Genomic DNA, 26,937 nt, shown 5'->3' on the forward strand with positions numbered 1-26,937 from the left:
CCCCCCCCCCAAAAAAAGGTAAAGTTGGCTTAGCGCAGGGACTGTGGTGAACCTCTCATCTCATTGCTGGAAATACATCCTCCTCTCCTACCCAGGATAGTTACCTCTTGTGTGCTCTGCTGGAGGACTATATTTCAACCCTCCAGTGAATGTCAACACAGGGCAGAATGATCATTTGCTGCATAAAATAGGACTTACATCTAGGCTCTTGTGCTGCATTTACCACCAGAGTGTAAGCAACTTCTAGCTTTCATTTCAATTGCGTGTTTACATCTGTGTGAGGGCATGTGCACACACTGCCTTATGCTGTCCCTTAACAGGAGGAGCATATGCAATGACATGTTTTGCTTTTCCAGCATTTTAAGTCTCTTTTTTTAAATACAGTTCCCTGGCTTTGCAGCTGGTAAACTCATAGGAGTGTGCTTTATTTGTGGAGGGCAAGGTGATACAATTATCTTTTTTTATTTTTTCCTTGCAGGAGTTAGTTCTGATGTTTTGTTGGAATGGCCTCTAGGCAAGCTTGTAGTACAACCAAGATATGACTTGAATATGCCAGCAGATTTGATCATGATTTGAAATTTTGTGGGAAGCCTATGTGGAAAGTAGAGAATGAGAATGATGTAGTAGTATATTAAGTATAGTACAGTACTACAGAGTACCATAGTTAAGTGTACAGTAGTAGAAGTTTGTGATGAGACACAGCAGACATTGTAGCAGCTGTGAGCTTTGTGAGCTCTAAAAGCCACGTTTGGGTATTGCGAGCAATGTGCTGATGTAGTATAGTACACTAGACTGGAGCAGAGGAAAGTGAAAGTAACAGAGGTCTGTTATTGTCAGCCAGGATGGGACGGTGTTTGTTCAGATAAACATGATAGAAAGTACTATGTGTAAGAAATTACTGTCAGAGAGGAATTTGAGATGACTTCTTGCTATGAACCAAGTCATGGATGTGACTTTCCTCTATCAGAGAGGACAGCACCTTGTGATAAGCTATGCCCAAAGCTTGTCTCTACTCCATCGTTTGAGTGTGTTTAATCTTAATCTGTAGATCATTTGTGACTTTGTCTGTTCCCACTGTGGGACCACCCTGGTGGTGGTGGTGTAGTGGTATGTGGTAAGGGATATGCAGACTTGTGTTTTACTGCATATTGCTGATTTCTGCATCCTTGCAGGTGGCTACAATGCATTGATCTTTTATTAGGGTCCTACAAAGGAGAGACATAGGGCTGAAGATAGCCAGTCACTTCTTGTTGGAGAGGTTACTGCATGTGGGAATTAAAGGCCTTTAGTTCATTCTGCCTGTCCAATGCAGTGACAGAAGCAGCAGCACAGTAATTGCTGAAGCAGCCCTTGTATCTTTGAAGGATACACACTGATTTTTTCCAAGGTATTTAAGCCCTCTTCTCCCCTGAAGCCCCTTACTGTAGTCCCTTGAAGCATGTTAAGGAAGCAAGTATTGTTGGTGGCTTGCTTTATTCTCCCTTTATTTTCATAGCAAAGCATGTATCTGGTAAGTGCTTCTATATAGCTTTACAGTCTCTGCCTGTGTTGAGGGCAGCCACATTATTTTCTTGTATTGCCTTTGTTTACATTTCCTTGAAAAATTAAGATATTTTAAGGTTGTGGGGTCTTTTTGTTTGTAGATAATCATCTCGGTGATCAGTCGTCCATAGAGCAATATTTTTTAAAGGACTGTTGCTTCTTTTACTGTTGCTTCTTTTATTCTGTTTGCTGCATAACAAGTTCTCTTGGGCTTAGCCTTGACATAAGAAGTTTTGTTCTTGGGTCCAGGGGGAAGTAACCCAAGAGTTGAGCAAAACAGGTGGAGTGTTTCTCTACCTACCCAGAGCAGTGAATTGTATACTTCCTTCTCTGGGTTCGGAGCTGCAAATCTCTATGTAGCCATCAGAGTACTAGACTTGCCTGTGATGATTGAACAGTATGACCAGTTGCTGGTTCCAGATACCTGAAAGCCCTGGAGTGCTCAGCCTGTATCTGTCCTGGTGTAAGCCTTTTGGAAAGGTGAGACAGTCTGGTGGAGGCTGATGTTGTGTTTTCCACTGCTGTTGTTTCGCTCAGCTTTTGCTAGTGCGGATGTTGGAACTGAGAAGGAGAGAGCAGCTTTGGGTGCAGAGGGATAGCCATCAGCCCTGACAAGTTTTGTACCAGCTTGCTTGAGGTTAAGGCATAGACAGCTTAAGGCAAAAGTGTGAATCTGAGCAGTTGTTAGCTCTCGTCAGAACTTCTAAATCAGGATATAGCACTTGTAAGCAGGTGGTGCAGTGAGAAATCAACCTTTTTCTCTTTGTTTGCAATTTAATAAGGCAAATAAGGTTATTATATAACACCAGAGCACATTTGTGTTGATCATGAAGGTTGACATAGAAAAAATAATTGAATAAATTGTGGCTGGAGCCCCCAGATGTTCCAACTCTTTTCCAGAGCCTCTTTGATCACTAAAGCGCTGTGTTGCCATTTCTTCTGCCTAGTGTGACCCACAGGTGGTCATACCACTAATGATTAAACCTCTTGGGTGATCTGACATCTGCTTTTCTGAATCATACCTGCTTTGGGGTTTTATGTGCCCATTTCTCACTGTAGCATCTGAATGTTTCATGTCAGCTGTCTTAATTCCAGGATGCTGTACTTTCTGCTGAAACACACCAGCTCCCTCTTTAAGATTCAGGAGTCATACTGGAACCAGTTTGTTGCTTTGCTGAAAGCCACTTCCATGTGTAAGATACGAACAGTTTATTTGCACCTTTGATGTCTATGTTACATAAAGGCTTGGCATCCATTGGGCAGGGTGGGAGAGTTGAGATATTTCTAATCTGCAGCACTTTGTTTTTTATGTAATGCCTAATTCTGATAATGGAGCATGGCAAGGAAATGTGCTGCTTCCTTCTCAATGCACTGGAGGTTGAGATAAAGGAAGAGTCAGTCTTGCTGAGTGACATTCAGTCTTTCCTTTCCTTCCTGACTTTTGGGAATGTTTTGATTTTTTCCTTTTAAAATCTTCCTTGTTCCTGCAGTCCCTGTCTGTTGTGGGAAGCAATTCTGCTTTTATTCTAAGCATATGGTCAGGACTTTACTCAAAGTGTTTGTAAAACTGGCTCATTTCTCCAGTTAGTTTGGTTACAAAAGGTAATAAATGGCAGCTGTAGCATGCGATTTTTGCCTGAGTCTAGTCATTTAGAAGGCTGTTGCTGTTTTTCCTCTTTATTGCTATAAATCTCTAATTTGTTACCTTGCACAGAAAGAATTGTCTCTTGTATCTGTCTCTGACAGCAGTTCCCACAGAGTCTACCACATTTCTCTAACGTGTTTTTTTAGGAAAGGTGAGAATCTGGAGCTCATGTGAGAGGCTGCACTGAGAAGCTGTGAAACTGAAGTTTACTGACAGCTGAACTGTGACAGTGCAAGCAGGAGCACCTGGGGCTTTTCCTGCTTTGCCCTACTACTGTGTGTTCCTCCCTTTGCAAGGAAGCAGTGGGTCCTGAAGAACAGTCTGTAGCTTTTGAGTGTGAGGAAGGAAACGGTTTGGTAGTAGCTGGGGGAGTGCTGCTTCTGAGTGTGAGTATCTGTCAGTCAGCAGTTAAACTGTTTGGCTTTAGAAAGGTCACAAAGAGAATTAGGATTGGTGAGAGTCTGGGAAATCATACTGGGGCTGTATAATCTCATCTGGCCTCTAGAGGTGAAAAGCTTGGCCTTCTCATCCTGTGGGGCAGGATTACCATTACATCGTAATGGTTTTGATAGTGAAGCAAGTTTAAGAAGTCCCCTTCTTGCTCCTGCTTTGCACTCTGTTTCATGACTGGGCAATTACAGCTGTTTATCTGGCTGTGGTAAATTGGGTCATTGAACTGATCTGAGTTAAAAATAGGCATACCAACCATCAGCAGCATTGATGCAGCAAAAGAGTTGTGACCAGTGGTGGGGAGGATTGTAAACTTGTTTTGCTGTCAGAGCCAGAGTATCTCCTAACTGCGCACTTGCTGTGTTATCTGGTTGCTTTGTTCCGCATTGTCAGTCCAATAGTAGATTTGAAAGCACAAGGGTTCAAGCTTGGCTGTGGTCTGCAGTTCAAAAAATGCCATCTCAAAATTAGCTGTACTTCTCTCAGATTAACTTGTATGCTTTACAACACTAAATAATAATTTCCTGCCTGCTGAATAGGCCCAGTCAAGAAGACTAATCAGTGTGCAAACATTGCTGCTAAAGAGTGTGGATGCAGAGTCTGGTTGCCAGTGATGCATGAAGTGAAACAGAATAGGTCTAGGCTTCCTGCAGCAGAGCCAGGTCTTCTGATGGCTGGGCTTGATTTTGCAAATTTGCAAGTCTGCAGAAAGGCTCCTAGGTTTCCTCCTTCTTTTACCTCCCATATGATTCATTATTAAACACCCTCCTACCCACCAAAAAAACAACCACAACAAACCCACCCCCCCAAAAAAAACCCAACCAAAACAACAGCCACATCACATTTACAGAAATTCTTTCCTAACCTGCTGTGGTAGGATCAGAAAGGACAAATCTCGAGAGGGTGGATGGTGTTTCTTAAATGTACAGGACTGGCTACAGGCAAGTCTAATCTGGTATCTTTTTGTTTTGTGAAACAAGATAGGGAATTTAAAGAATATGTGAAGACACGTAATTTTCACCTATTAAACAGTTGTTTTATGCTGTAACTATCTCTTCAGGCTCTTGTTTTGTGAATTCCTCCAGTATAGGCTGTGTTTCTATGTTATTTTCAGCCTGCTCTGCTGTACAGGCTGGAATACAGCTTGCACACAGCAGTGGTCCCTGGACTAGCTCCTGCAGACCTCCAGGTACCATGGAGGTAATGTGTCGTGTCCCGAGGTATCTCTGTCTGTTTCAAATAACTTACTTTTTGATCCTCCTTTGTTTTGCTTCTCTTCAGCTTAATGAGTATTTTCTTATATGGATGTACAGCACTCTGCATGATGAATCCCTGTAATAAGCAGCTGTAGACTGTTTTTTTACAGTCTGAATGAGCAAGACACATGGAGAAAACAAGTTTGAAGGGAGTTGTGTAGGCCGAGCAGAGTTTGGGTTAGAAAACTGTATGGACACTCTACTCTAGCCATTAATCAGGCTGTCCTAACAGTAACATATTTGTGAGTTTACAATTTCTAATGTGCTCAGAGAAATGGATTTCTTCTCTATACCCTCCTCTGTGTCCCAGGAACTTTTTTGTTATTTTTGTGAGCAAAAACATGGGAGGCAGGCTATTTGGGAATTGCTGAGGGAGAGGTGAGCAAGGCTGGCAGGATGGAAACTTGGGTGATGTATAGCCTTCTCCTGGCTGAATTATGGATCAGTGGTATTGGCCCAGCTGCATCCAGTAGCATGCATACTGCTCTGGTGCATGTGTTGAACACAACTGAAAGATTTCAGTGACCATTTAGGTTTTATATGTGAAAGGATCCTAAAATAAGGAGGCTGCTTTCAAGACAGTTACTAAGGAAAAATCCAGTCACCAGAAGCAATGAGCAGCTCCTGGGAGTCTCAGGATGGAAGAACTCTCATTAACCTACTTGGAGCAAGGGCGTGTGTGCACATGCATGCCCTGTAATGTCATAGCTGCTGTTCTTGGAAGGAAGCTGTGGTTGTGTTTCTGGGAGCAGAAGTATAAGATGAAATACGGCATTTTGCTAATAGGGTTGAATGACCTGAAATATATCCATCTGGAATATGAGGATGGAAGGAGGAGACAGGGTGATTTCTGATGTGTCTTATCGCCACCCTGAACTGACTTTGCTCCAAAGTGTGGTCTTTGTTTTCAGCACAGTACTGAGCAGAGATTTGTTATGTATCATGCTAAAAATAAAATTATGGTTCCCAAGAGCATTCAGATAAGCAAGAGACTCCCACCTCACTGTAGCTGCCTTGGATTTATTAAAAATCCAATATGTCAACCTTACTACTTGTGCCTTTCTCCTCAGCTCACTGATTTCCATTGCAAACGCTTTCCTAAAGTAATGAGGGGAGCAGAGAGTGGAAGTCCCTGAATAAAAGCTGTGATAAAATGGAAGTGTGTTTACTGTAATGACTTATTTGCTCTTTTCTTTAGGCACAATGGCTACAGTAGCCCAGAAGCACTTTTTGGAAGGGCAGACGTACTCAGTCCCACTGATCCAACCAGACTTACGCAGGGAGGAGGCTGTTCAGCAAGTGGCAGATGCACTTCAGTATCTGCAAAAGGTGTCTGGTGATATCTTCAACAGGTATGGTGCTGTCACATGGGGGTTGGGGGCTTAGCATTCAGCACTAGGAAACAGTGTGGTGATATGGTTGAAACAGTGAAAGGGCATTGCATTGGCAAGCAATGGAAGGTCAGAAAAGGGATAAAGAAGGATCAGATGCACTTCAATAAAAGTTTATTGGATTCAGGTCTGTCAAAGTTAAGCATAATGAAATGGCTACAGTTAGCCTAGAGGTTGTTTGTTGTTAATTTTTTATTCAGGGGCAGAGTCCCACAAATTGCATTACTGCTTCTGCTGCAGTTATCCTTTATTCCTTCCTGCTCATGTTTTAAATGGGAGACTTTCTTATTTAGACTATCTTGAAGATATATCTTTTTGATTCATTGTAATTGAAGCAGTGGAGTAGAAAATGTCTCTTTGTTCTGATCTCTGGGACTTACAAACAGTTCTCTTTGGGCTTCTGGTGTTTTGCGCTTCTTTTTTTTTTTTTTGTATGTTGGGAGGGCTGAGCACATGAGAGTGTCTGTTCTTCTCACCACAGTCTCATAATCCATCTAAACTGATCTCTTCAGGGATTTGGCCCAGACTTGCCACCTCTTGCATATGGTCATCTTTAGGATTGGATCTGTAAGACTACCTATATAGCAAATCAGAGACATTCTTGTGTTTGCCTGCAAATGATGGTAGAGACCGTAGTGCCTTTTTTCATCTGATGCCATCTTTGATATCTCAGTACCCTGAGATGTTGTGTCATATCATTGGTACAGAAACAGATCAGCATGTATCTTCTCATAGCCTGATTAGCAAAAGCAGTTGCTTTGGCTTCAGTTGGGATCATGACTACTTAGGCTGATTTATTGTGGTGTGAGCAGGACCATAGCATTCTTTCTTCTTTTGAGTTTTTTTGTTTTTTTAAAGGAAGATTGAAGTTCTTCGATTTTTGGTAGTGATACTTTGAAGGGCAGCCTCTGGTGAAAGGGTAGTCACTAAGGCTGAGCTCAGGTCACTGAGGGAAATAAAGGCTTTTCATTGGAATAGTCTTTACTTGGGCAAGGGCTCCTGGGCAAGAGCTGTGTGTAGGCTGGATCAGGTTGAACACAAGGTCTCATTCTTTTGTGCACTTCTCAGTATTGGAATTCTTCATGATATAAGGCTGGGACACTTTCTAGAGCTGCCAGAAACATGTGGAAGGCACCTCTCAGACTTTGGACTGGTTGGCAGTGCTGTCCCTTTCTCTGGGGCAAATAAAGCTATTGATAAAACAGGAATGGTTCTTTCTCTCTCTGTTTTTATTTTATTTTCTTTTTTTTTCCTCCCACTCACTGCTCTCTAACACAGTACCCTGTAATTTCCCCGGGGAGACAAGTCTGCTGTTTTGCATGCAAGTCACTCCTGAGTCCTGAACAGTGACTGTGATGCTGTTCCCTTGCTCTTTGGTGCACTCATGACTTTTAATTACCAATTTTTTCCAACAACAGAGGAGGCTTCATTGGGCTCTTTGTTTGCTTTGCCTTTCCTCTGAGGTCTCAGCTCTCTGATATAATTAATAATGATTTAGTAATTACGCAGGCATCTGATTAAAAGTTCCATGACCTTGGTTGTTCCATGCCAATCAAGGGGCAAAGCTTTCAAGGTGAGAAGTTTGCCACTTAGTGAAGAGTGACCTTTTATCTTCCCTTTCCTGAGATAAGGCAGCTCTGTCTTCCATTTCCAGGAAGGAGCTGCGTTATCTGGGGAAGCTGACTGTTCTGATCTGCAAAACAGCAGCTTGCAATGTTGATGGAGAGGAAACTTGTTCAGTGTGGCAGACTCAGCTGAATGTGTCAAACTCATTACTTCAGTACTACAAAGATGCAGATGTTCTGGGGTTGTTTTGTGGGAACAGTTGGATTGGTACAGTGGTTTTGAGAGTGGCAAGCCAATTTGTAATTTGTTGAAGGTGGAGTGAAAGAGCGTCTCTTACTCTCTGTGGAAAGAGGAATCTTTCTACAACCAAATCTGTTTTTCCATGTTAGCTGATCAAAGCTTCTGCTTTGAGTTGTTGCTGACATGTCAGCTGAAGGCAGCTGTGGTACTGTTTTGGTTGTAGAAGAAATATTCCCTGGGCCAGTTAGTGGCTGTGCCGAAGCAGCAGTGGTGAAAAGTGCCTGTGGATTCAGTCTTCTTAAGGGAACACAAGACAGACATTTTTGCATTTGGAGAATTGGGCAAGAGAAGATAAGCAGCTTTCCTCCCCTTCCCCCTGGTTTGGGGAATCTGGGAAATAACCCATGAGACAAGTCTCTGCCAAGCTGTCTTCTTTCCAAACGCTCTCAAACAAGCTGACTTGCTCTTAAGTTTAGCTATGGCAAGGTACATGGTGAATGAGGCACTTTGCAGAGTTCATTAGTTTGTAGAGAATCAAGGGACATGCAGGTGCAAAAAAACAGGTAAACTATGGCTGAGACCTGGAGCAGACACACTGGGAACAGTCTTGGAGAGTAGGTCAAGCAACTCATGGCAGCTAAGCCTCCTCTGTACCTTGCTAACAGTGCACCTGGACTGCGATCTGGAATCACTAAGAAAGAGCAGGGAGTAGCTCAGCATCCCTCTCTGTCATATTCCTAACCCTTGGGATCAGGGGCCCATCCAGCCTCTTCCGTGTGGAGAACAGCAAAGTACCACATTCTGCAGAGGCTCTTGGCTGCTGGGCAGTACAGGGTGATGTCCTAGGTCAGTACTGTCAACAGTCCTGTCCTTTTAGGAAGTCCTGTCCTCTTGGTGCTGATATCAGTACTTTGAGGAGATCAAGAGGCTGCACGTACTTTTCAGGGTTATGTTTTGGAGTAATGGAAGTTTTAACCTTGTGTATGTTAACTGAATTCATGTAATTAATCTGCTGTGGAAGCTGCAGTAAAGATCAGATTCATCGCCTGTAGCTACTGAGACTTTAATACATATCATTACTGCTTAAAACATAAATATTCTAACATAGCCAATCTGACATAATATCTATATGAGTTTAACTCCTGGACTTCTAAGGAGGGCTTCTGATACAGGTCACAGGAAGCAGAATGACCAATTTAAACACTCAGTTAACCAGTAGTCTTTCATCTATTTGTTTCATCATTACCAGCATTTTCTGGGTGAGAGCTTGTGTTGGAATCGTGTGCTGTGGAATTTTTTACAGGAATGTTGTTGTGATAAGTACTTCAGACAGATGATGGGTTTAGCTTTCCTGAGATGCCCCCTGGTTAGCTAGGCTTGCCTTTTGGGATTTCCCAGTTTTTGAGGAGAGTTTTTGTTGCCAGGAGATGTTAATAACCTCTAATATGTCAGTTCATTATTCGGAGTGTACACTTTTGTATAACAGATTTGTGGAAAATTGCTTATGCAAGTTATCTCATGGAGTGTTACAGCAGTAGAAAGAAAATAAATACTCGGGGTTAGAATGTTGTTATCAAGGTCCTGGTCACCTTTTCCTGTGATCCAACTGCAAGTTGTCCAGTATACAAAATGCATCATCCTTGTGCTTCTTTTTTTTCAGTTTATGGAAGAATTTCTGGGTTGATCTTTTTAAAGATCTTTATTCAGTGTCTTTTGCTTGTCTGGGATAGTATTTTGCTAAACAGGCATACCTTTCTTGTTCCTCCGCAATTGGATTCAAATGAATTTCACATTAAATATTTTAAAAGGCCTTTAATATTAAACAAAGGTTTAACTGAGAGCCACACTTCTGAAAGCAGTAGTTGGAAAACAAAAGCACTGTGGTAATGTTATTAAGCATGAGGACGCATCCTGGTAAGTGTGTGATTAAGGAAGGTAAGGAGTGGCTGGCTGGACAGCAGAGCTTTAAGAGATGTTTGGAACAGGAGCAGGGTTGAGAGGTGAGTAGTTCTGAAATTGAAAATACAAACAAAACCTTAATCATGAGATGCATTTGGGTGTTCCCCTGCTTGCTTTAAACTTATTACTGTGATTAGTCATGGTGATCAATAATGGAAATGAGTGACTGAATATATCCATAAGAATGCACTTCATTTAGGAGGTCTGTGGAATGTATTATTAAATGTTCGGGCAAACTTGCGAAGAAGGGTCTTGCTGCAAGCTGTACTGTATTGTTTGTTGTGCACTGTGGCTCTAGGATGCAGCTTGGAGCTTGGACACTGGATTGTAGTTGTTCCTCTGCTGGCTGTAAGGGTTTGATTTTACTAGGAGGAGAGCTGTCAAGAGGGCTCCATCGTGATGGGTCACCATTCAGGTGACTTTACACCAGTAGGCTGGCTATAGCACAGGGAATCAATTTTTCTCCAGTTAATCTAAGAGTGATACAGCTCTTGTTAAGCAGCAAGTCACCTCGCAGTACTCTGAAGTTGTCCCAGAGGTTGTCTGAGAGAGGATGCTAGGTCTAGTTTAGTTTCAGATACCTCTCTTGAGAGTCTGTAGGAGCAGTCATTCGCTGCCAGGAAGATTAAGCAGAAACAGGGAGGTAAAGGAGTGAGCAGATGGTTCTGCAGACATGAGGACATGGAGCATGGGGAAAACAGGGAGGAATATTTTGCCTGCAGATATTGGTTATTCTTGTAGAGGCATGTCCAAGTAATGTGGATTTTTTTTCTTAAGTGTAGCACATACTTTGTAAGAAACTGCTCATTTGTTTTACCTCTCATGGTTATCTGGAAGCTAAATTTGAAAGCTTGTAAAGATGTAGTTTGAGAGAAGTCCCCAAACTATTAGGAAGACTTTAGGAGGTGACATATGAGGGTCAGCTCAGCATACCTGGAAGGTTGGTGGCAGCTGGCAGTAGCACACATTCTATGCCCTCAAAAAGAGGCAGAGGGTTAGTGTGACTGTTCTGCAGGAGTCCAGTTTACAACTCTTTCTGGATGCTGCTAAAATCCCTAAGTTTAAAATCTTGTGGGATCTGAGGCCCAGGCTTAATTCAGATGCCTTGACAGCCTATGGGGTGGGGCAGTGGGTGGAAAGGGGCAGAGATAGGGCTGTCACAGCTTGAAATGAAATGGGAATACTAGGAAAGAGGAGACTGAGTGGTATTAAGTCATTTAAAGGTTATTCCTTCAAAATGAAACAAACATGGTGGAGAATTAGCAAGACAGGATTTTTGCTTGTCTCAGAAAGTGCTGAAAATCTGTGTGTTTTAGACTTCCAGAGATTAAGTGTGTCTTTTGAAGGAGAGGAACAGAATGCTAAATTTTATTCTGGAAGCGAGATACTTCTTATGGCATTGTCATTGAAATGTAGTGATGGTTACTTAAGCTCTTGCTCCAAGTCTACTAACAACAGCTCTTCTGCATCAGTTTCTTTCACTAGCAGTCTGTTTATCTTTGAATCCCATTCCCTAAAAAGGAGGGTGATCAATCTGTTCTGCCTTAAGTGATTGCAAGGCAGGCTTGAACTTGATAAGAGAGCTATAGCCTTCTGTACACTAACAAGGCCTTCAGCATTGTTTAAAACGAGCAATTTAAAGAAAAGATTGAAGTGCTTCACCTTCGGTATGCTCCTCCAGGCAGACTTAAACTTTTTGCACCTAATAGCAGGTCTGCAAATAGTGGTACACTTTAATGAATAACTAAAAGACTCAGTGCTAGCATTAATGCAAAATGTTTCTCAAAGCATGAGATGAGCTTGTGTTAGCTGCAGAAAGCTTTCTGTGGGGAGGAAGGGCTCTTAATGCTTGATTCTATGTCTGAAAAGAAAATGATGGAATATTGTGCCCAGGATGCTGAAATGGCCATCCAGGAGCACAAAGGAAATACAAGCCTTACCCATATCCTCAGTCACTAAAAGTAAAATGAGGGGTTTAGGTGCAATCATGCTAAACTGCTGATATATCAATTTGCTGTAAGTAGTAAAAAAAGTGAAGGAAAATGCAAAAGTCACAGGAGAGGTGTTCTCCCACTTCTGGAATTGGTCTCAAAGCTGCTTAGCAAAAGGAGGCAGGCAACAATTTCAGACTTAATGGAGCTTTTGAGACGATTCTCTCTACTTTTACAGGGCCTTTCATGGTAGTGGACTATCTAGTGCAAATGTGAGACAGTTTGAACAAAACAGATTGCATGTGCAATAGGAAAGGCAAACAGAAGGGAGAAACTTAGGTAACTTTGGTACATATTGTTTGTTGTTTAATTTTAGTTTGTGGGTTCTTTTTTTTTCAGCCTGACAGGGTAGTCTCTTGTTTGTACTGTGTGCCTTGTTGGAGAAAATTCAATATTGAGTAGCAGCTTTCAAGTTCCTGTGAGCTAATTCTCTCCCTGGTCCTTAAAGACAGGACAAGACAGACTCCCTGAGAAAGCATGCAAGAGATTCAAAAGTAGGAAGAAGTATAAGACGCACCTACCTACGTAAGTGCAATTTGGTAGCTGGGAAATTACCCAGCAGAATATGCATTACAGCTTGACCATCCTGAGGCGTGAATCTGTTCCTTCCTCTCTGGACAACTTTCGTTCTGCTTTTGCAACTCTGGGGAGATCAGATCCATTCTCAGAAGGAGGATTTGCTGCTTCTCAAAAGGTGAAGGAGTGATACTGAAAGAGAACAGAGGGAGGCAAGGTTGCTGTTTCGGTGAAGGAGGGCTTTGCTTTGAAGGCATTTGGCTTATTTTCTTTTTTTGGTCATGAGCAAGGGGAAATCCCACCTTGGCTTTTAGAGTATTGATTATGGCAACGCTGATCATTTGTAAGAGGGATGTAGCTGTCTGCAACTGTGTAAGTTGGATTTCCTGAAAAGAGGTGTCCCAGAAGGGTCTGTGATAAATCTTAACATGCTTAATAAAAATAAGTTCTTGATAGCATAGGAACGTCTTGCTGTCCAGACTCTGTTCATGCAGCAGAACTTTGCATTTTGAAGAAAATAATTAATGAAAAAAACCATTTGGTCCAATCACATGCAGTTCATAGTGGCTTTCTGACTTAATTTGGTTTTGTTCATGTTTTTATGTGTCTGTAGGCTAAAATCAATTTACTACCATCTATAGACTCCCTATGGCTCAGCAAAACTTTTCTAAATGTTTAATAAAGAGCTACAATGTTAACATGAGAGATGCCACATGTAGTAGCTACCTTTGTTTATTATTCAAAGGCCATGTTCCAAAACAGATAAAGTCAGTTTCAAAACTATCTATGGAAATAAAGTCTGTAGCAGCAAGAGGCAAAAGAAACAAATGTTAGACCCATTTGTGGAGGTGAGAAGCAATTATCTTGATAAACATTGCCTTCTTTCACTGACAATTATTTTAAAGCACAGTCAATTTGAGGACAGAGCTGTGACTAAGTTGAAGGATGGATCACTTTGTATACCCCCAACTGCTATAAATCAGTTTAAACTTTTATGAACTAACTTGTAACAAAAAGTACAGAGGTGTAATTACCCCCGCTTTTACTGCTTTAAGAAGTGGGAGCCCAAGCAGACCTCTCTGCTATTGACACAATATAACTTTTTGCTTACTGAACAGTTTCTGGGTTGAAAAGGTAGTGGATGAAGAGCCTGTGTCCTAGTTTCAGCTGGGATAGAGTTAACTGTCTTCCTAGTAGCTGGTACAGTGCTGTGTTTTGAGTTCAGTATGTGAAGAATGTTGATAACACTGATGTTCTCAGTTGTTGCTCAGTAGTGTTTAGACTACAGTCAAGGATTTTTCAGCTTCTCATGCCCAGCCAGGGCTCCTGACCCAAACTGGCCAACAGTGTATTCCATACCATGGGACATCCCATCTAGTTTAGGAACTGGGAAGTGGCGGGGCAGGGATTCGCCGCTCGGGGACTGGCTGGGTGTCGGTCGGCAGGTGGTGAGCAATTGCCCTGCGCATCATTTGTACATTTCGATCCTTTTATTACTGCTGTTGTCATTTTATTAGTGTTATCATTATCATTATTAGTTTCTTCTTTTCTGTTCTATTAAATTGTTCTTATCTCAACCCAGGAGTTTTACTTCTTTTCCTGATTTTCTCCCCCATCCCACTGGATGGGGGGGAGTGAGTGAGCGGCTGCGTGGTGCTTAGTTGCTGGCTGGGGTTAAACCACGACAGTCCGGAGCCCAAGCACTATGCAATTGCAGTGAAATAACCTTCTTTGAAGCCGAGTCCAGCAGGGTCTGAACCAGCTGATGCTTGTGGAGGCTTATGGACTTCAGAAATACTGTCTGATGCATTAGTGGAGTGAGGTTTTAAATGGCCGAAAGTTGTAATATCCTAGCGCATGAGAGTACTGTATCCAGAAATAATAATGGTGGTGATATATCCATAATGGGTTAAAGGTATGTGAGAAGAGAATTCCACACTGAACCCTGAAGCAGGCTTTTCTGCATAGCAAGAGCTCTCAGTAGAGCCCTTTAAGAAAAAAGTAAAAAAAAAATTGGCAGGGGATAGAAGTGGTGGTGATCTGTCCTCTCTACCACGTGCCAAAAAGACTTGTTCCAGTGAGCAATGCAAGTCTTTACAATGGGACCAAGTGTCCACCTTTGCATGTTTGTTTTCAGTTAATTCTGAAGCCAGAGCTGCGTGGGCATGTTGACACCTTTTCTAGGCTCATCTCTTGAATGTTGTTTCAGAGTTTCTACCCGATTCAGACAGATGCTAACATGTGAATCACTTGTATGTGATGTTCAGAAATGTTCGGGGGTGCCTTAAAGGTAGCATTGGGTTGGAGATAGGCAGCAGTTCAGCGTGAGTGTGGTGGGAAGGTGTGGTAGGGAAATGAGTTTTAGACGGTAGGGTGTGGATGAGTTGGGCTACAGCATGTCTCTGGCTGTGTTTTGCTAACAGCCGTGGTGCCAATCCCTCAGTACGTTAGTGGGACGTCAGTGTCAATTTGGGGTCCAGGCAGTGACCTGGGCCTTGAGGGCTGCCTGGACAGCAGAGGTACGACTGACCTCCCAGCCACACCTGTGAGTGACTAATGCAAAGAGATCTCATGGCTGCAGTCCTCCAGCATGGGACTGTTAAGTGTGCTTACCTAATGTCTTCCCACAGTTGTGGTGCCCTGAGAAGGTTCTCCAGGAGAACTCTGAAACTCTACTCGTTGTGCAGCTGAGTAAACTTCCTTTCCTTGAAGTACTTTGGATGGCTGTGGGTTGGAAGGATCCAGATCCACTTGATGGGAGATGCAGTGGCTGAAATTTTGTCCAGCAATAAGTCACATCTATAAACTACTAGGGCAGGACGTGGCTTTTAATTAACAGAGATTTGGAAAAGATCTTATGAACTTCCCCATCCAGAGAGGTGTTCCCTTCCACCCCAGCCTCTTACCCCAAGTAGCTGTAGCTATTAATGTCTGGAAATATCCAAGGAGAAGCAGATCATAACAAGTCAGCGTGTGCCTCAGCAAAAGAAATGTTCCCTTTTTTCTAGTTTCTTAGCCCACAGGTTTGGCAATATTGTCAGATTCTCCCACTACCACTCTTCTTGACACAATTGCCGTGTCATTCTTTTCTTATACAAAGTGATAGCTCTACCTTCTCAACCAGCTTCAGATGCTGGACTCTCACACATGTATTGGAGTCGTTTTCTGTTCCTGTGGATGAGTTTTGTCTGCTCAGTCAGCCCTGGAGGAAGAGATGCAAATAAGTCACTTTGTTTTACAGGCATGACTTCCATCAGGGATCTAGTGTGGAGAAAACTGTCTGGAAAATAACACTGAGTGGCTTGAAATGTGTATTACAGGCTCCCTCCTATCTAAGTGGGAGTGCGTACACTGAGGGGAGAATTGCGGTAGAAAACACCGGTGCCAAAGGTCTGTTCTTCACACTTGAGTGGCAGATTAAATTCTTTTTCCATGGTCCTTCTTTCTGACTAGCTGTGGTGCTGTCACTGGGCTTTTCCAAATGGGGTAGGTTAGAGTTTGGGTGTAAATGCAACTGACAGTTAAGACCGAGCAGCACTTTTGGAGACAACAAATGGATCCATTTGCAAATGCTAATGAAGAAGTTCTTGTTTTTCTTCCACCTAAATCCTCCAGACAATCATTTTATTGAGGGAATATACCATGCTGTGCCATTAGGAAGAAGAGGGGATAAAAATTATTTTTGGAGCCAGGGATGAAGGCTTTGGATGGTAAAGTGTGATAAAGAGAAACCCCAAGTGGGTAATTTAATATCGTCTGAGTTGGAGTCCATTCTTAATTTATCCAAGAGTATGATCCTTATTCTGGATTAATATACATTTTAAAATGCAAATACCTGGTTTTATTTTACTGCTAGGACTTTCATTTTAGATCTACCGTCAAAGCTGAATAAGAAGACATGCTTGATGGGCTTGAAAAGGCATAACAGGACATTCCTTTTAGAAGAGGAGGTAAAGCTGTTGCACTTCTGCTCTGTGGTAGCACAGCGGGAATAGCCTTTCTGATTATCTATGAAATACATACAACATGCCAGTCATTCCAGTAGCCCGGCACCAAGAACCTAGAATGTTCATAGTCTCCACAATTCTGTTCTCTGTCACTTTGGCCTGATGACTGGGTTTCTTTGGTTTTGCTCCAACAACAATACTCTTTAAAGTGGCATCCTGGATTTTGTTGATTCCAGAACAAATTCAGACTTTGTGTGGCTTTTTTGAGGGAGGGAGGGTGAGAAGCTCCCAACTCCTGTTGGGTTACTGAGCACCAGGCAGGGTTTTCTTTGTTGTTTCTAGCGCATGGGTAATTTAGGGGGGAAAAAAACCCAAAACAACCCCACAGCCAAAATCGTACCCTTCATTATGCTTTATGCTTACTTTTAGCTGGGATGAGGGATTTAACTGCTGCTAAAGGCATTGGTCCATGAGAACATTTATTGTGTGAGTACGTCACAGGGCGAGTGGTTAGGCTATTAAAATTTATGAATTTATGGTCCTGGCATTTTTGGGGTAGGGAAGGAGGTTTGAAAAGTATACTGTACAAATTTGTTCTGGTATTATTGTGAAGCTAGTATTTCCATTCTTAATGACTATTTGTGAGTCACTATGTGGGGAAGATGAGTTTTAAAATGACAGTGAGGAAAATGAAATCATGTGTCTAGAATTGCTCTAAAGGTGATGTCTGATCACTGATGTGCCACAGACTGTTTCATTGAAATAACAGAGCAGCTGTCAGTCCAAGCAGAGGCATCTGCTTTTTGATGCTGTTAGAAAAATCTCTGCCGGGGGCTCAAAGTTTTTTTGGGAAAAGTAACTAGAAATCCCTCAAGAGAGTAGTAAGAAAATGGTGTAATCACTCAGGAAAGGTGTTAGATGGATAATGTGTCATAAAGAGTTACTCTCATTTGTTGAAGAAGCACTTATGCTCAAATTAGCTTGTTGATGGGCATATATCATAGAAGGTGCCTTCTGAGATTTGAGTGTGACTGCAGTTGATTGTAGGAAAATGAAGGAAGTAACACTAAACAAGTTCTGTTTCTGAAGAGCAAATATTGTGAAATAAAAAGCTCCATTTGCAAAAAATAGGGAAAGAAATTTTTCCTTTAAGAGAAAGAGAACTGTTTTGAAAGGAAGGATCTGTTATGAGAGGAAGTTCAAATTGGAAGCATGGGTGAGAAAGGGAAAAGATGTAGTTAGCAATGATGTTTTGTAATTAGCAGAGGACTGATAACTGTTTCTGAGAAAGTGTATCTTATGTACTTGGGCTTGTTTTCACTGTAGCAAAATTTTGGAGGAATCTTGGGAATAGGCACTAGTCCTCAGGGTATGCTGAGGAGGATCCTTGCTGAACAAAGCACCAAGTGGCAATGCTCACATGGGCAGAAGTATCTAATTGAAGGAAGAGTGGAAGGGAATAGAAGAAATCAGATTTGAGTCGTAAGCTGTTGAAAGTACAGTGATCACTGCAGCAAAAGTGATGAGCAGAAAAACAGTATTGAGAGCAAAACAAAATGACCTGGGTACTCCAAGTCATCCTTCAAAAGCTAGTTAGGTCATTTACCAAGTATCTGATGACAGCCTCAATAGGTCAGGACAAAGTGAGGAAAGACCACAGAGGCAGACTGATATTGTGTTGTGGAAATCAGAAAGGAGCTAAGAGTTACAAGAAGGAGAGATGAAGTGCAGTCATCTTTGAGGGTTTCACAGCTGATGAAACAAACTGCTTTATGGTTGCAAGTAATTCTTCTTGGCTAGGCTTTCCTTCTCCTGAATATGCAAGTCCAGTTGTGCAGGATAGTGGTTTTTATAGAGACTGATTTTAGTTAGTCACTGTAGTGTGAATACTAGCTTGTAAAAGATAGCTCTTAAGTATCTGTTACTGAAAAGGGGACTGAAGGGTTAAACTTGGGGTGCGCAAGTCAAATTCTGTGTGATTACCATCAGCTACTGGGAAATAGGGAAAACTTAAAGTCAGTACAAAAACCTTTACCTTCCAACTTGTGCCTTAAATGTGGGGAAATGGTATCTTTTGGATCCAGAGAAAAATATGGTGTTGGAGAGAATGGTCAGTGTTTTGCATCAGTGCTTGCCGACTGTAGTTTATTCTAGAGAGCAGCAGTGGGACGGATTTGGCAATGAGGAGGCACTAAAGAGTGTAGAAGTACTTGCACAGGCGGTCTTAAACTCAGTAAAACTGAAAATTAAACAACTACTGAAATGTATGTGTTAACTCGTGTGAACTAAAGCAAAAATTGTTCAAATTAGTGAATGACAGGCTGAAAATCTGGTCAGCTGGGACCATACCCTGAATTTCCCCAGATTTACTTCATCATGGGGGACAAATGGTTCCACTCTTGGTTTCATAAGCAACTGAGACTTAATTAACACTCGGAAATTGCTTTGAGATCTTTGGGTGAAAAGCTATGAAGTTCTACTGATATTTGATTAAATGCAAAGAAAAGCAATGCTTTTCTCGGAGAATAATAAGAGTTTGAACTTCCATCACACAGAATAATTTCCTGCTGTGGAGACCGGTGTTTTTTGATCAGCATTCTTGGTGACAATGGCTTGTTTTGGTAGTGGAGATAAAGAGAACAGGAGCAGCATTTGTACTATGTGCCATGTTGGTATAAAAAGACTCCATCCCAATGAATGAACAGGGGCTCAGCTTACCTGGTACGTTCAGCCTTACATTAGGGCAAGCCCCACAGTAGAACCTTTAGGGATGTTCACTAAATCAGTTCTTATCACACATGTGCAACTGGGTGCTACTTACCTTGGTCAAGAAAACTGATTTAAAACCACTTGGAAGGTATGGGGGAAAGCTAGGAATAAAGAGGAACTTCCTGATCTTCTGCTATAAACCAGGCTGTCCTCTTGTTCTGCAATGTTGAGTTGATGTGGACTGCCTTACCAGTGGGGAGGAAGGCTCTGCAAACGTCCCTCTTCCTTCCCACATTATCATGGCGATGGAGCAAGGCATCTTTGGCTCAGGTGAGGCACAGGCTAAAACAGTTGGGGAGGCTGCTGTGGACTTGTCAGGGCTAGTCTCCTGCTGTTGCTACCTTGAGGTGAAGGTCAGAAGAAATACCAGTTTTGGCTGGTGGCTTATGCATTTCTCTTGCAACTCCACCTGGGAGAAGGCACAGATCAGATGTTTAAATCCAGGCTGATCTGTCTCCTGTGACTGCTGATAAGAAATGTAGAATGTAGTGTTGATTAAGATTGAGTTGTGTAACAGAAGCATTGTTTGTGTAGAATGAGACATGGTGCCCAAATAAAGGCTGGGAAGGACCTTCTTCCACACTTAGTGATCCAGAGGAATCTGAGACCTTTTTAAAGGCGTTAGCTCTCCCTACCCCCAGATACAGTTCACCACAGGATCACATGGGCATTTCTGTGCTGCTTATGTTTCCTGTGGCTCTGTGTGGTGATACACATTTTCTGTTCAATGGGGACAGGGAGGAAGGTCTTCGGCTATCCTAAGAAAGGAGCTTTGATGGGAGAAAGAGAAATCTAATGTTTGTGTAAACAGTTGATTAATTTAAGGTTACAAGGTGCCAAAACACCTTCTTAAGCTATCTGCCAAATAAGATCCATACTTCAAGCAACATGGAAACACCATTTACTTCTGACAGTGTCATAAAATTCTGTCCAAACAGGATTAGCCTTCCTTTCAGAAGTGATTTAAAAAGAAAGAAAAAAAAACCCCAAAACCAAACCAAAACAAACCACTTAAGGCTATTACTACAAAAGATTGAGCTTCAGTGAATAAATACCTGTGAGAATTTTGCAAGGATGAGTGAAGACTATATAGATAACAAACCAGTTACTAGTACTTAACTAGTAACTTTTACTAGTTACAGTACTAGTACCAGTTACTACAATACCTTTCCTGTGTAGAAAGGCTGAGAGAGCTGAGGTTGTTCAGCCTGGAGAAGAGAAAGCTCTGGGGAGACCTTATAGTGGCCTTCTAGTACTTAAAGGGGGCTTATTAGAAAGATGGGGACAAACTTTTTAGTAGTGCCTGTTGCGATAGAGCAAGGGGTAATGGTTTTCAACTAAAAGAGGGTAGATTTAGAGTAGATAAAAGGAAGAAATTTTTTATGATGAGGGTGGTGAAACACTGGAACAGGTTGCCCAGAGAGGTGGTAGATGTCCCATCCCTGAAAGCATTCAAGGCCAGTTTGGATGGGGGTCTGAGCAACCTGATCTAGTTGGAGATGTCCCTGCTCATTGGGGGGGGGGTGGACTAGATGACCTTTAAAGGTCCCTTCCAACCCAAATCATTCTATGATTCTATACTTAGACCATCTGCTGCCTAATATCTCAGGACTATTCCTGTGGCTACTGCTCTGGGAAGCAGTTCCATGGTGCTGTTCAGTATCTGCCCCCACACTGCCAGTAGAGGAACTCAAAAGGTCACCTATGAAACTCCAGCAGTACTGTTAGAAGAAACAGGTTTTTTCCCATTACTTCTTTTAGAGCATTCTGCCCAAAAGTTGTCACTGTGTTGGTAGAACCTGTTGTGTTTATATGTCTTAACACTATTAATGGAGAAGTAGTTTGACTAAAAGTAGCCTATATAGTTTAAATAGAAGAACTAATTGTGTAATTTATTTGCAAACACAGACTTTCTACTTAGTATATATTTCTTCTAAAAAAAGAAAGCATGTCTGCTTTCAGATCAGTCAGTGGTGGGAGGCAAGTAAAAAGGTTGGAAGGTTAACGAAGAACTTCTGTGACCTTCTTTTTTTAAAAAAAAGGAACAGAAAAAAGAAAAGCTGCTTTTCTGGGGAGGAGAACAAGTTGCAGGGGAAGAGGGAGGTGGGTGCTGTGATGATAGGTCAAAATTCTAAGTTTCTAGTTTTACATAAACTTAATTCACAGGATTAAGCAGGAACACCTTGTGAAATGAGAGATTAAAAATCAAAACGAAATTATTTTTGTGTGAGAATATGACCTGTGGAGAGTGATGTATGCCACTGGCAACCTTGATCACTCTCCAATCTGCAAAGCCATTCGGCATCACAGGAGCGAGGCAACATGTAAATGGTGAAACACCTGCAAATCAGGCTCAAGGAGCAATCAAAGTGTGATAAACATTAATTAGTATAATATACAAACCCTTAATGGAGGAAGGAACGTTGATTACACTATCTCACTTGGGATTTCTTTGTCAGAGATGGTGTATGATGACAGTTTCTGATTACACTTACTCAGATGTGAAGTAAGACTTTTAAAACTGCTTAAATATGGAGACAGAAGAGCAGAAAGCAAACAAGTTGATCTTTCATTGAGTGGTTGAATGTATTTGACTTTTTATAAAAGCATGCATTTTGCTTTTTTGCCTTTCAAACTTCTGAGGTGAGCTGGCTTTGAATGCTTCCCTGGATTGCTGTAAACTGTAAATGTTTTAGCAGCCTTTCCTTTGCTCTCTCTCCACCTCGATCCTGCAATGTTGCCAGCTGCTGGGGCAGAGGCACTGCGTGGGAGTGGGGAGAGTGGGAGTCAGGCTTCTCACAGTCTGTTTCTGACTGTGCTGGTCATTGCTGCATGAGCTCTGAGCTGGCCCGCTGCAGTGTGTAGGAGCATCTATATGCAATCAGGCTGTTTGTAAAGCACACTCTAGTGCCTCCTAAAACATTATCCTTTTTTAGCCAGCCAGAACACGCTTAGATATTCTAGCCTAGCTCTCTAGGCCTGCTTCAGTCTAGTGGATTGTGCATCAAAGACCTGAGTTATGGGTACCGGGGGCGATGCATTGATGTTTCCCCATCACTTTGGCAGTCTGAGGAGCCATAAAAGCCTGTGGCCTTTTTCCAAGAAGATTCTTGGACAAATTAAAACTTTTTCAAGTTTGACATTTTCTTCTTCTCCACAACATACAAGTAGAAGAGAACAGTGATGTACTTCTGGGTCCCAGGAAAGAAGTAGATGAGGAGGGGGCTCAGCAGCCTGAGAAGAAAGGTGGATGTTTAGCTCCCTCAGCACCCCCCTCTTCTGCTGCTTTCATCATGGGATGATGTCTCCCCTCCCCTAGGAGGTAGTGTCTCCTCACGTCACCAGTGGTTCTCTTACTTTTGGAAACCCACTGAAACTTGTCCTAGAGGTTTAGTGGTACCTCATTCATCAGTAGTGGTATCATGCCAGTTTTGGCACTGGTGCTGTGGAAGGATGAATGGCAGCCAGCACCGTTATCTTCCCTTGTTACCCTGCTCCAGCATCAGCCACTTGGAGAGTCTGGGGATGTAATAAAATACAAGAACCATAAACTCTGTCCCTTCTGATTCACGCCTTCTGCAGTAAGGGAGGAATTTAATAAAAGCACACTTTGTTGAAAAAAAAGCAGCTTGACTTTTAGGCAAAAGGCCAAGGTTTTATAGAACAAATTTACCATATGTACCCTGAAGTTTAGAACAGCAATGCTGAGCATCCCCCTGCTATCTCTCAGGGCTGGGGCTTGGGCTGGGAGGAGACCAGAAGCCTGATTTGCTGTGATGTGTAGAGTCCTCATTTAAGGAAAAAGTCATTTAATACTTCAGCTGCCTTATCCTCCTGTGCAACTTCATTTCTCATTCTACTCTGTAATGTTCTTTCTCCTTGGTTGATCGCTTACTTTTGTACTTCAGACATGAAATTGAAGTTCTTTGGTATTCTAGAGAGGTTTGCTCTCAGCCTCTGCTGCCTTGCCTTTCTTGTTCACCTTGGTGTGGAGCTTGTGTCTTTTCTCTCCCACTTCCCAAGTTTTGTCATCTCTGTCACTTTTGGGTGATGTGTATGCTCAATATAGACAGCAGAGGGTCTCCTGCTGCTGTGATGCTTCCTTCCAGTGGAATTCTGTATTGCTCAGCCATCTTTCTGGGAATCTGTTAGCCTATCTTTAAACCTGCTCTGATTTTAAGTTTGGGTTTGGTTTTTTTTCTGATCCCGATCAAATATAGATGATAAAAATCACAATTCTTTTTTGGCACTGTGGAGTGCTTGGAGACCCTCATAGAAATATAGTATTATTGCCAGTGCTGATAACTGACAGGCGGTGTCCAGCGTCCTGGATGCAAGATTCCTAATGCCTCAAATCTTTTTCCTATGGGAGTAAGAGAACAGTAATTTTCCCCCCATGAGAAGACAGATGCAGCAAAGGAGGTTTTTCAGTAGCCGCCTGAATGTGAGATTTATCAGTGGAGTTATAAGGAAATAAAAGGAAGTGATCTGCTCTGGCTGCAGATGGGACAGAGGATATGGGGCCAGCAAGGGAGGCAGTGAGGTGGGAGGAAGTATTCCAGGGACCTGCTGTGGGTGTTGGAGGCAGTTGCCTCTAAAATGGAGAGGAGCTCAAGGCAGCAGGATGAGGGCTTTAGGAGAAAGGAGAAATGAGATCCAAGTTGGGGGTGAGGCACAGGGGGCTTGACTGCAACAATATTTCAGAGTGACAAGAGAATGTGAAAGCTTGAATCAAAGCAGCTGAAAGATTAGCTTTAGTATCTGCTTAGATCAAAAGTAAAAGTCTGTATGGATTAAGAGATAATCTACTAGATAGATTTAATCTGCCACATGCATTACTTCCCCAAAGAAAAGCATTGGGAGGGGAAGGTTGGGTTGGCTCTATGCCCAGGATTTGAAGGCAGGTGATATATTCTCCTTTCTTCTGCAGGCCCCCTTTTCACTTGTCCCAAAGCATGCATCCTGCCCAAAAGGGGGGGGTTGTTGCTATGCGCCTCCTGCTTCTTTGCAACTCCGAAGTCACATTGAGTCTAACTAAAGGGGTTTGTCAAGCAGAAAAGAGCACCGGGAGCAAAATAACACAGCAATAACTAATAAGATAGGCATGGGGTAGATTCAGATGCTGATGGAGTTTTTGGCTGTCTGAGCACCGGGTTCTGCGGGGCAGTAATGGGCCATTTTATTAACACTTACCCCTCCTGTCCTGATTGCAATTCCCTTTCAAACTAATGCCACTCAGTAACACACTCCTCCCTAAATGGAGGTTGAGGTCTGAATGCCACCTTGCTTCAAACACTTTGCCCCTGAAATCCTTGGCAACAGCCCTCTTTCATCCCTTCCTGTTTCCTTTCTTTACAAAGACCAGGTTGACTCCTTGGAGTAAGTTCGGTTTCCACAGTAGTAGAAATACTAAAGTTGCTGGAGGACACTTGAACGTGAAGGTGGGGGGGAGTTTTCCATGTATTTTTTTTCAGTATCAGTATGGTATTTTGTCTCTTTTAACTAACACATGCAACTGTATCTTGAACAGTACATGCATAACAGTCATGCACTTTTCAGAGCCTGTACATGTGATGGAATTTGGATTAGTTGGATTGAGGGGGTTTAATAATTTTTTTCATAGTTGTCTTGCTCAGCAACAAATAAATTAATTCTGTAGACTGGTGTGTATTCCTTCTGTGTTGTGGGCCTGCATCTGTACCACCTCAGGTGAAGGTTTTTGGCTCATCTCCTAAGGTCAGTGGGATTTGGCCTGTCAAATCCTAGAGTAGGAGATCACAGGAGAAAGTACAGGGTGCCTCAGAGAAGAGCCATCATGGTTTGAAACACCTGAGCTGGCACTGGGCAACTTCCCCAGCTTGTGCTGAGAGCGGGCTGTCTGCCTGATACTGTCCTTTTATGGGTGAATGTAATCACTCTCGGTTTCATTTGGTGGGCAGTAGGGATGGATGAAGCTTCCACCAAAGATGAAGCTCTTTCCCTTCTGGATGCACCATTACTGTGGGTACTAGCTAGGGCACAGTAATTGCCAGTCATGTTCTGGTTTTGGGGATGCTTCCTTTTTAAGAGAGGTTCCAGCGAACTTTAAATGAGAAATATGTATGCAGCGCTGTGGGCTGGGAGGTGCTTTCCCTGACACTGTCCATGCGCTATGGGAAGCATTAGTACCCTCTCACCAAGCACTTTGTAATAGCCAATGCACTGGCTGTGTTTGGTGGGGGCATAAAGGGAATTGTGGCACCATTCCTCTCCTAAACTGGGTATCCTGGAGGTTGAATGTTAAATGTGGAAGTGGTTAAGGCTGAAAGGTAAGGATAACTTGGATTCCTCAAAAACTCCTTCGCTTCTTCACAGCTAGCAAAAGAGTGAGTGTGGGAAGGGGGGGAAGAGGTTGATACCTGGTGAAGCATTGGGGATAACATGGGGCAGGAAAAGGGAGTGAGGGAAGCGTTTGACTGCCTCGTTTGACCCACTCACATTCATGGAGCAGAAGGGAGGAGAACAGTTGCTGGTTTCCAGGCCTGAGTTTGCATAACTATTTGCTTAACACCTTCTTCTGGGAGAGAAACATGTGCCTTGTCAGCCCCTGAGAATTGCATCTGGGAGTCAGCAGGGTACTGGCTAAAAGACAATTGATACCTTGCTTTTATCTGGAGCTTCAGGAAGGCTTTGTTGAGTTCTTCTAGGAGAGGGGTCTACTCACAGGTGAGAGGGAAAATTGCATCATTGATTTGAGAGAGAGCTGCAAAGCAGAAATAGACCAATTTTTTCAGCTTTGAAGGAAGTAAAAATAGTCAGATGCCCCCAGGAGCAGTACTGGAAATAGTGTAAATCAATACAATTGCAAAACATCTAGAAAAGAGGTGAACTGTGAGGTGGGAAAATTTGCTGGGGAGAACAGTTAGGGAAGACATAGGTCCTTCAGAGGCATCTCACACTTTAACAAAACAAGGCAATGGGACAGCCCTATGACATATGAAATTTGCTGCAGACAGGTGCTAGGAAATGCACACTGAAAGGAACAACAGAAACCACTCTGAGAACTTATCAAGTGTATAACTGATGTGGTCTTACTCCACTGAGACAGAGAGAGGGTGTGGGAAGGAAATCATGAACAGATTTGTACGTAGTGTTGGTACAAAATACAAGCTGTTAGGCTGTGTTTAAAATAAAAGGATGGGGAAATGGAGAATAATTCTGAGAAGGAGAATCTCATGAGGTTCAGTTTTTCTCATCTCCCACTCCAAAAAGAATAAAGTAGAAACAGGCTGTGTGCTCTCCTGCCATATGCATAAGGAAGAATTTTCATGCCTCTAGAAAGAGGGGAGCACGGTTATGAACAAACAGAAACACTTAAAGCTGTTTAGAGAAAGAAGAACTGGGGGTCTTTCAGAATGATACAAGGTGAACAGGCTGCTTGTACTTGCTGTTTTTTCACTACCTACAATGGGGGGGGCTTTAGTGGAGTCCGTTTCTGTACTGTAATAGGGAATGTGCTGCACAGAGTGAAAATACTTGAAAAGACGGGTTTGGTACAGTTTGAAAACGGGAATCATGGATCACTGCTGATGTCAAGTTTGTTGCTAAAAGGAATTATAAAGACAGTGGAAAAAAACATGGGAGCTCTCTACTCAAAAGCAAAGAGGGATTTTGGTGAAATTTAAG

The 26,937-nt window shown here is 42.5% G+C and overlaps 1 protein-coding gene across 4 annotated transcripts in view; it reads left to right on the top strand.

The window, feature by feature from the left end:
- WASH1 (WAS protein family homolog 1) overlaps positions 1 to 26,937 on the top strand; it is a 45,384-nt gene that overhangs the window by 6,119 nt on the left and 12,328 nt on the right. For all 4 annotated transcript variants that reach the window (XM_010566214.1, XM_010566216.1, XM_010566213.1 and 1 more), the window contains exon 2: positions 6,092 to 6,245. In XM_010566214.1, coding sequence (XP_010564516.1) covers positions 6,097 to 6,245 — 149 coding nt within the window. In that variant the 5' untranslated portion in view covers positions 6,092 to 6,096. The remainder of the gene's footprint in view (positions 1 to 6,091; positions 6,246 to 26,937) is intronic.

This window comes from Haliaeetus leucocephalus, unplaced genomic scaffold (assembly GCF_000737465.1).
Source record: "Haliaeetus leucocephalus isolate CR32 unplaced genomic scaffold, Haliaeetus_leucocephalus-4.0 Scaffold206, whole genome shotgun sequence".
NCBI classification, from domain to species: Eukaryota; Metazoa; Chordata; class Aves; order Accipitriformes; family Accipitridae; genus Haliaeetus; species Haliaeetus leucocephalus.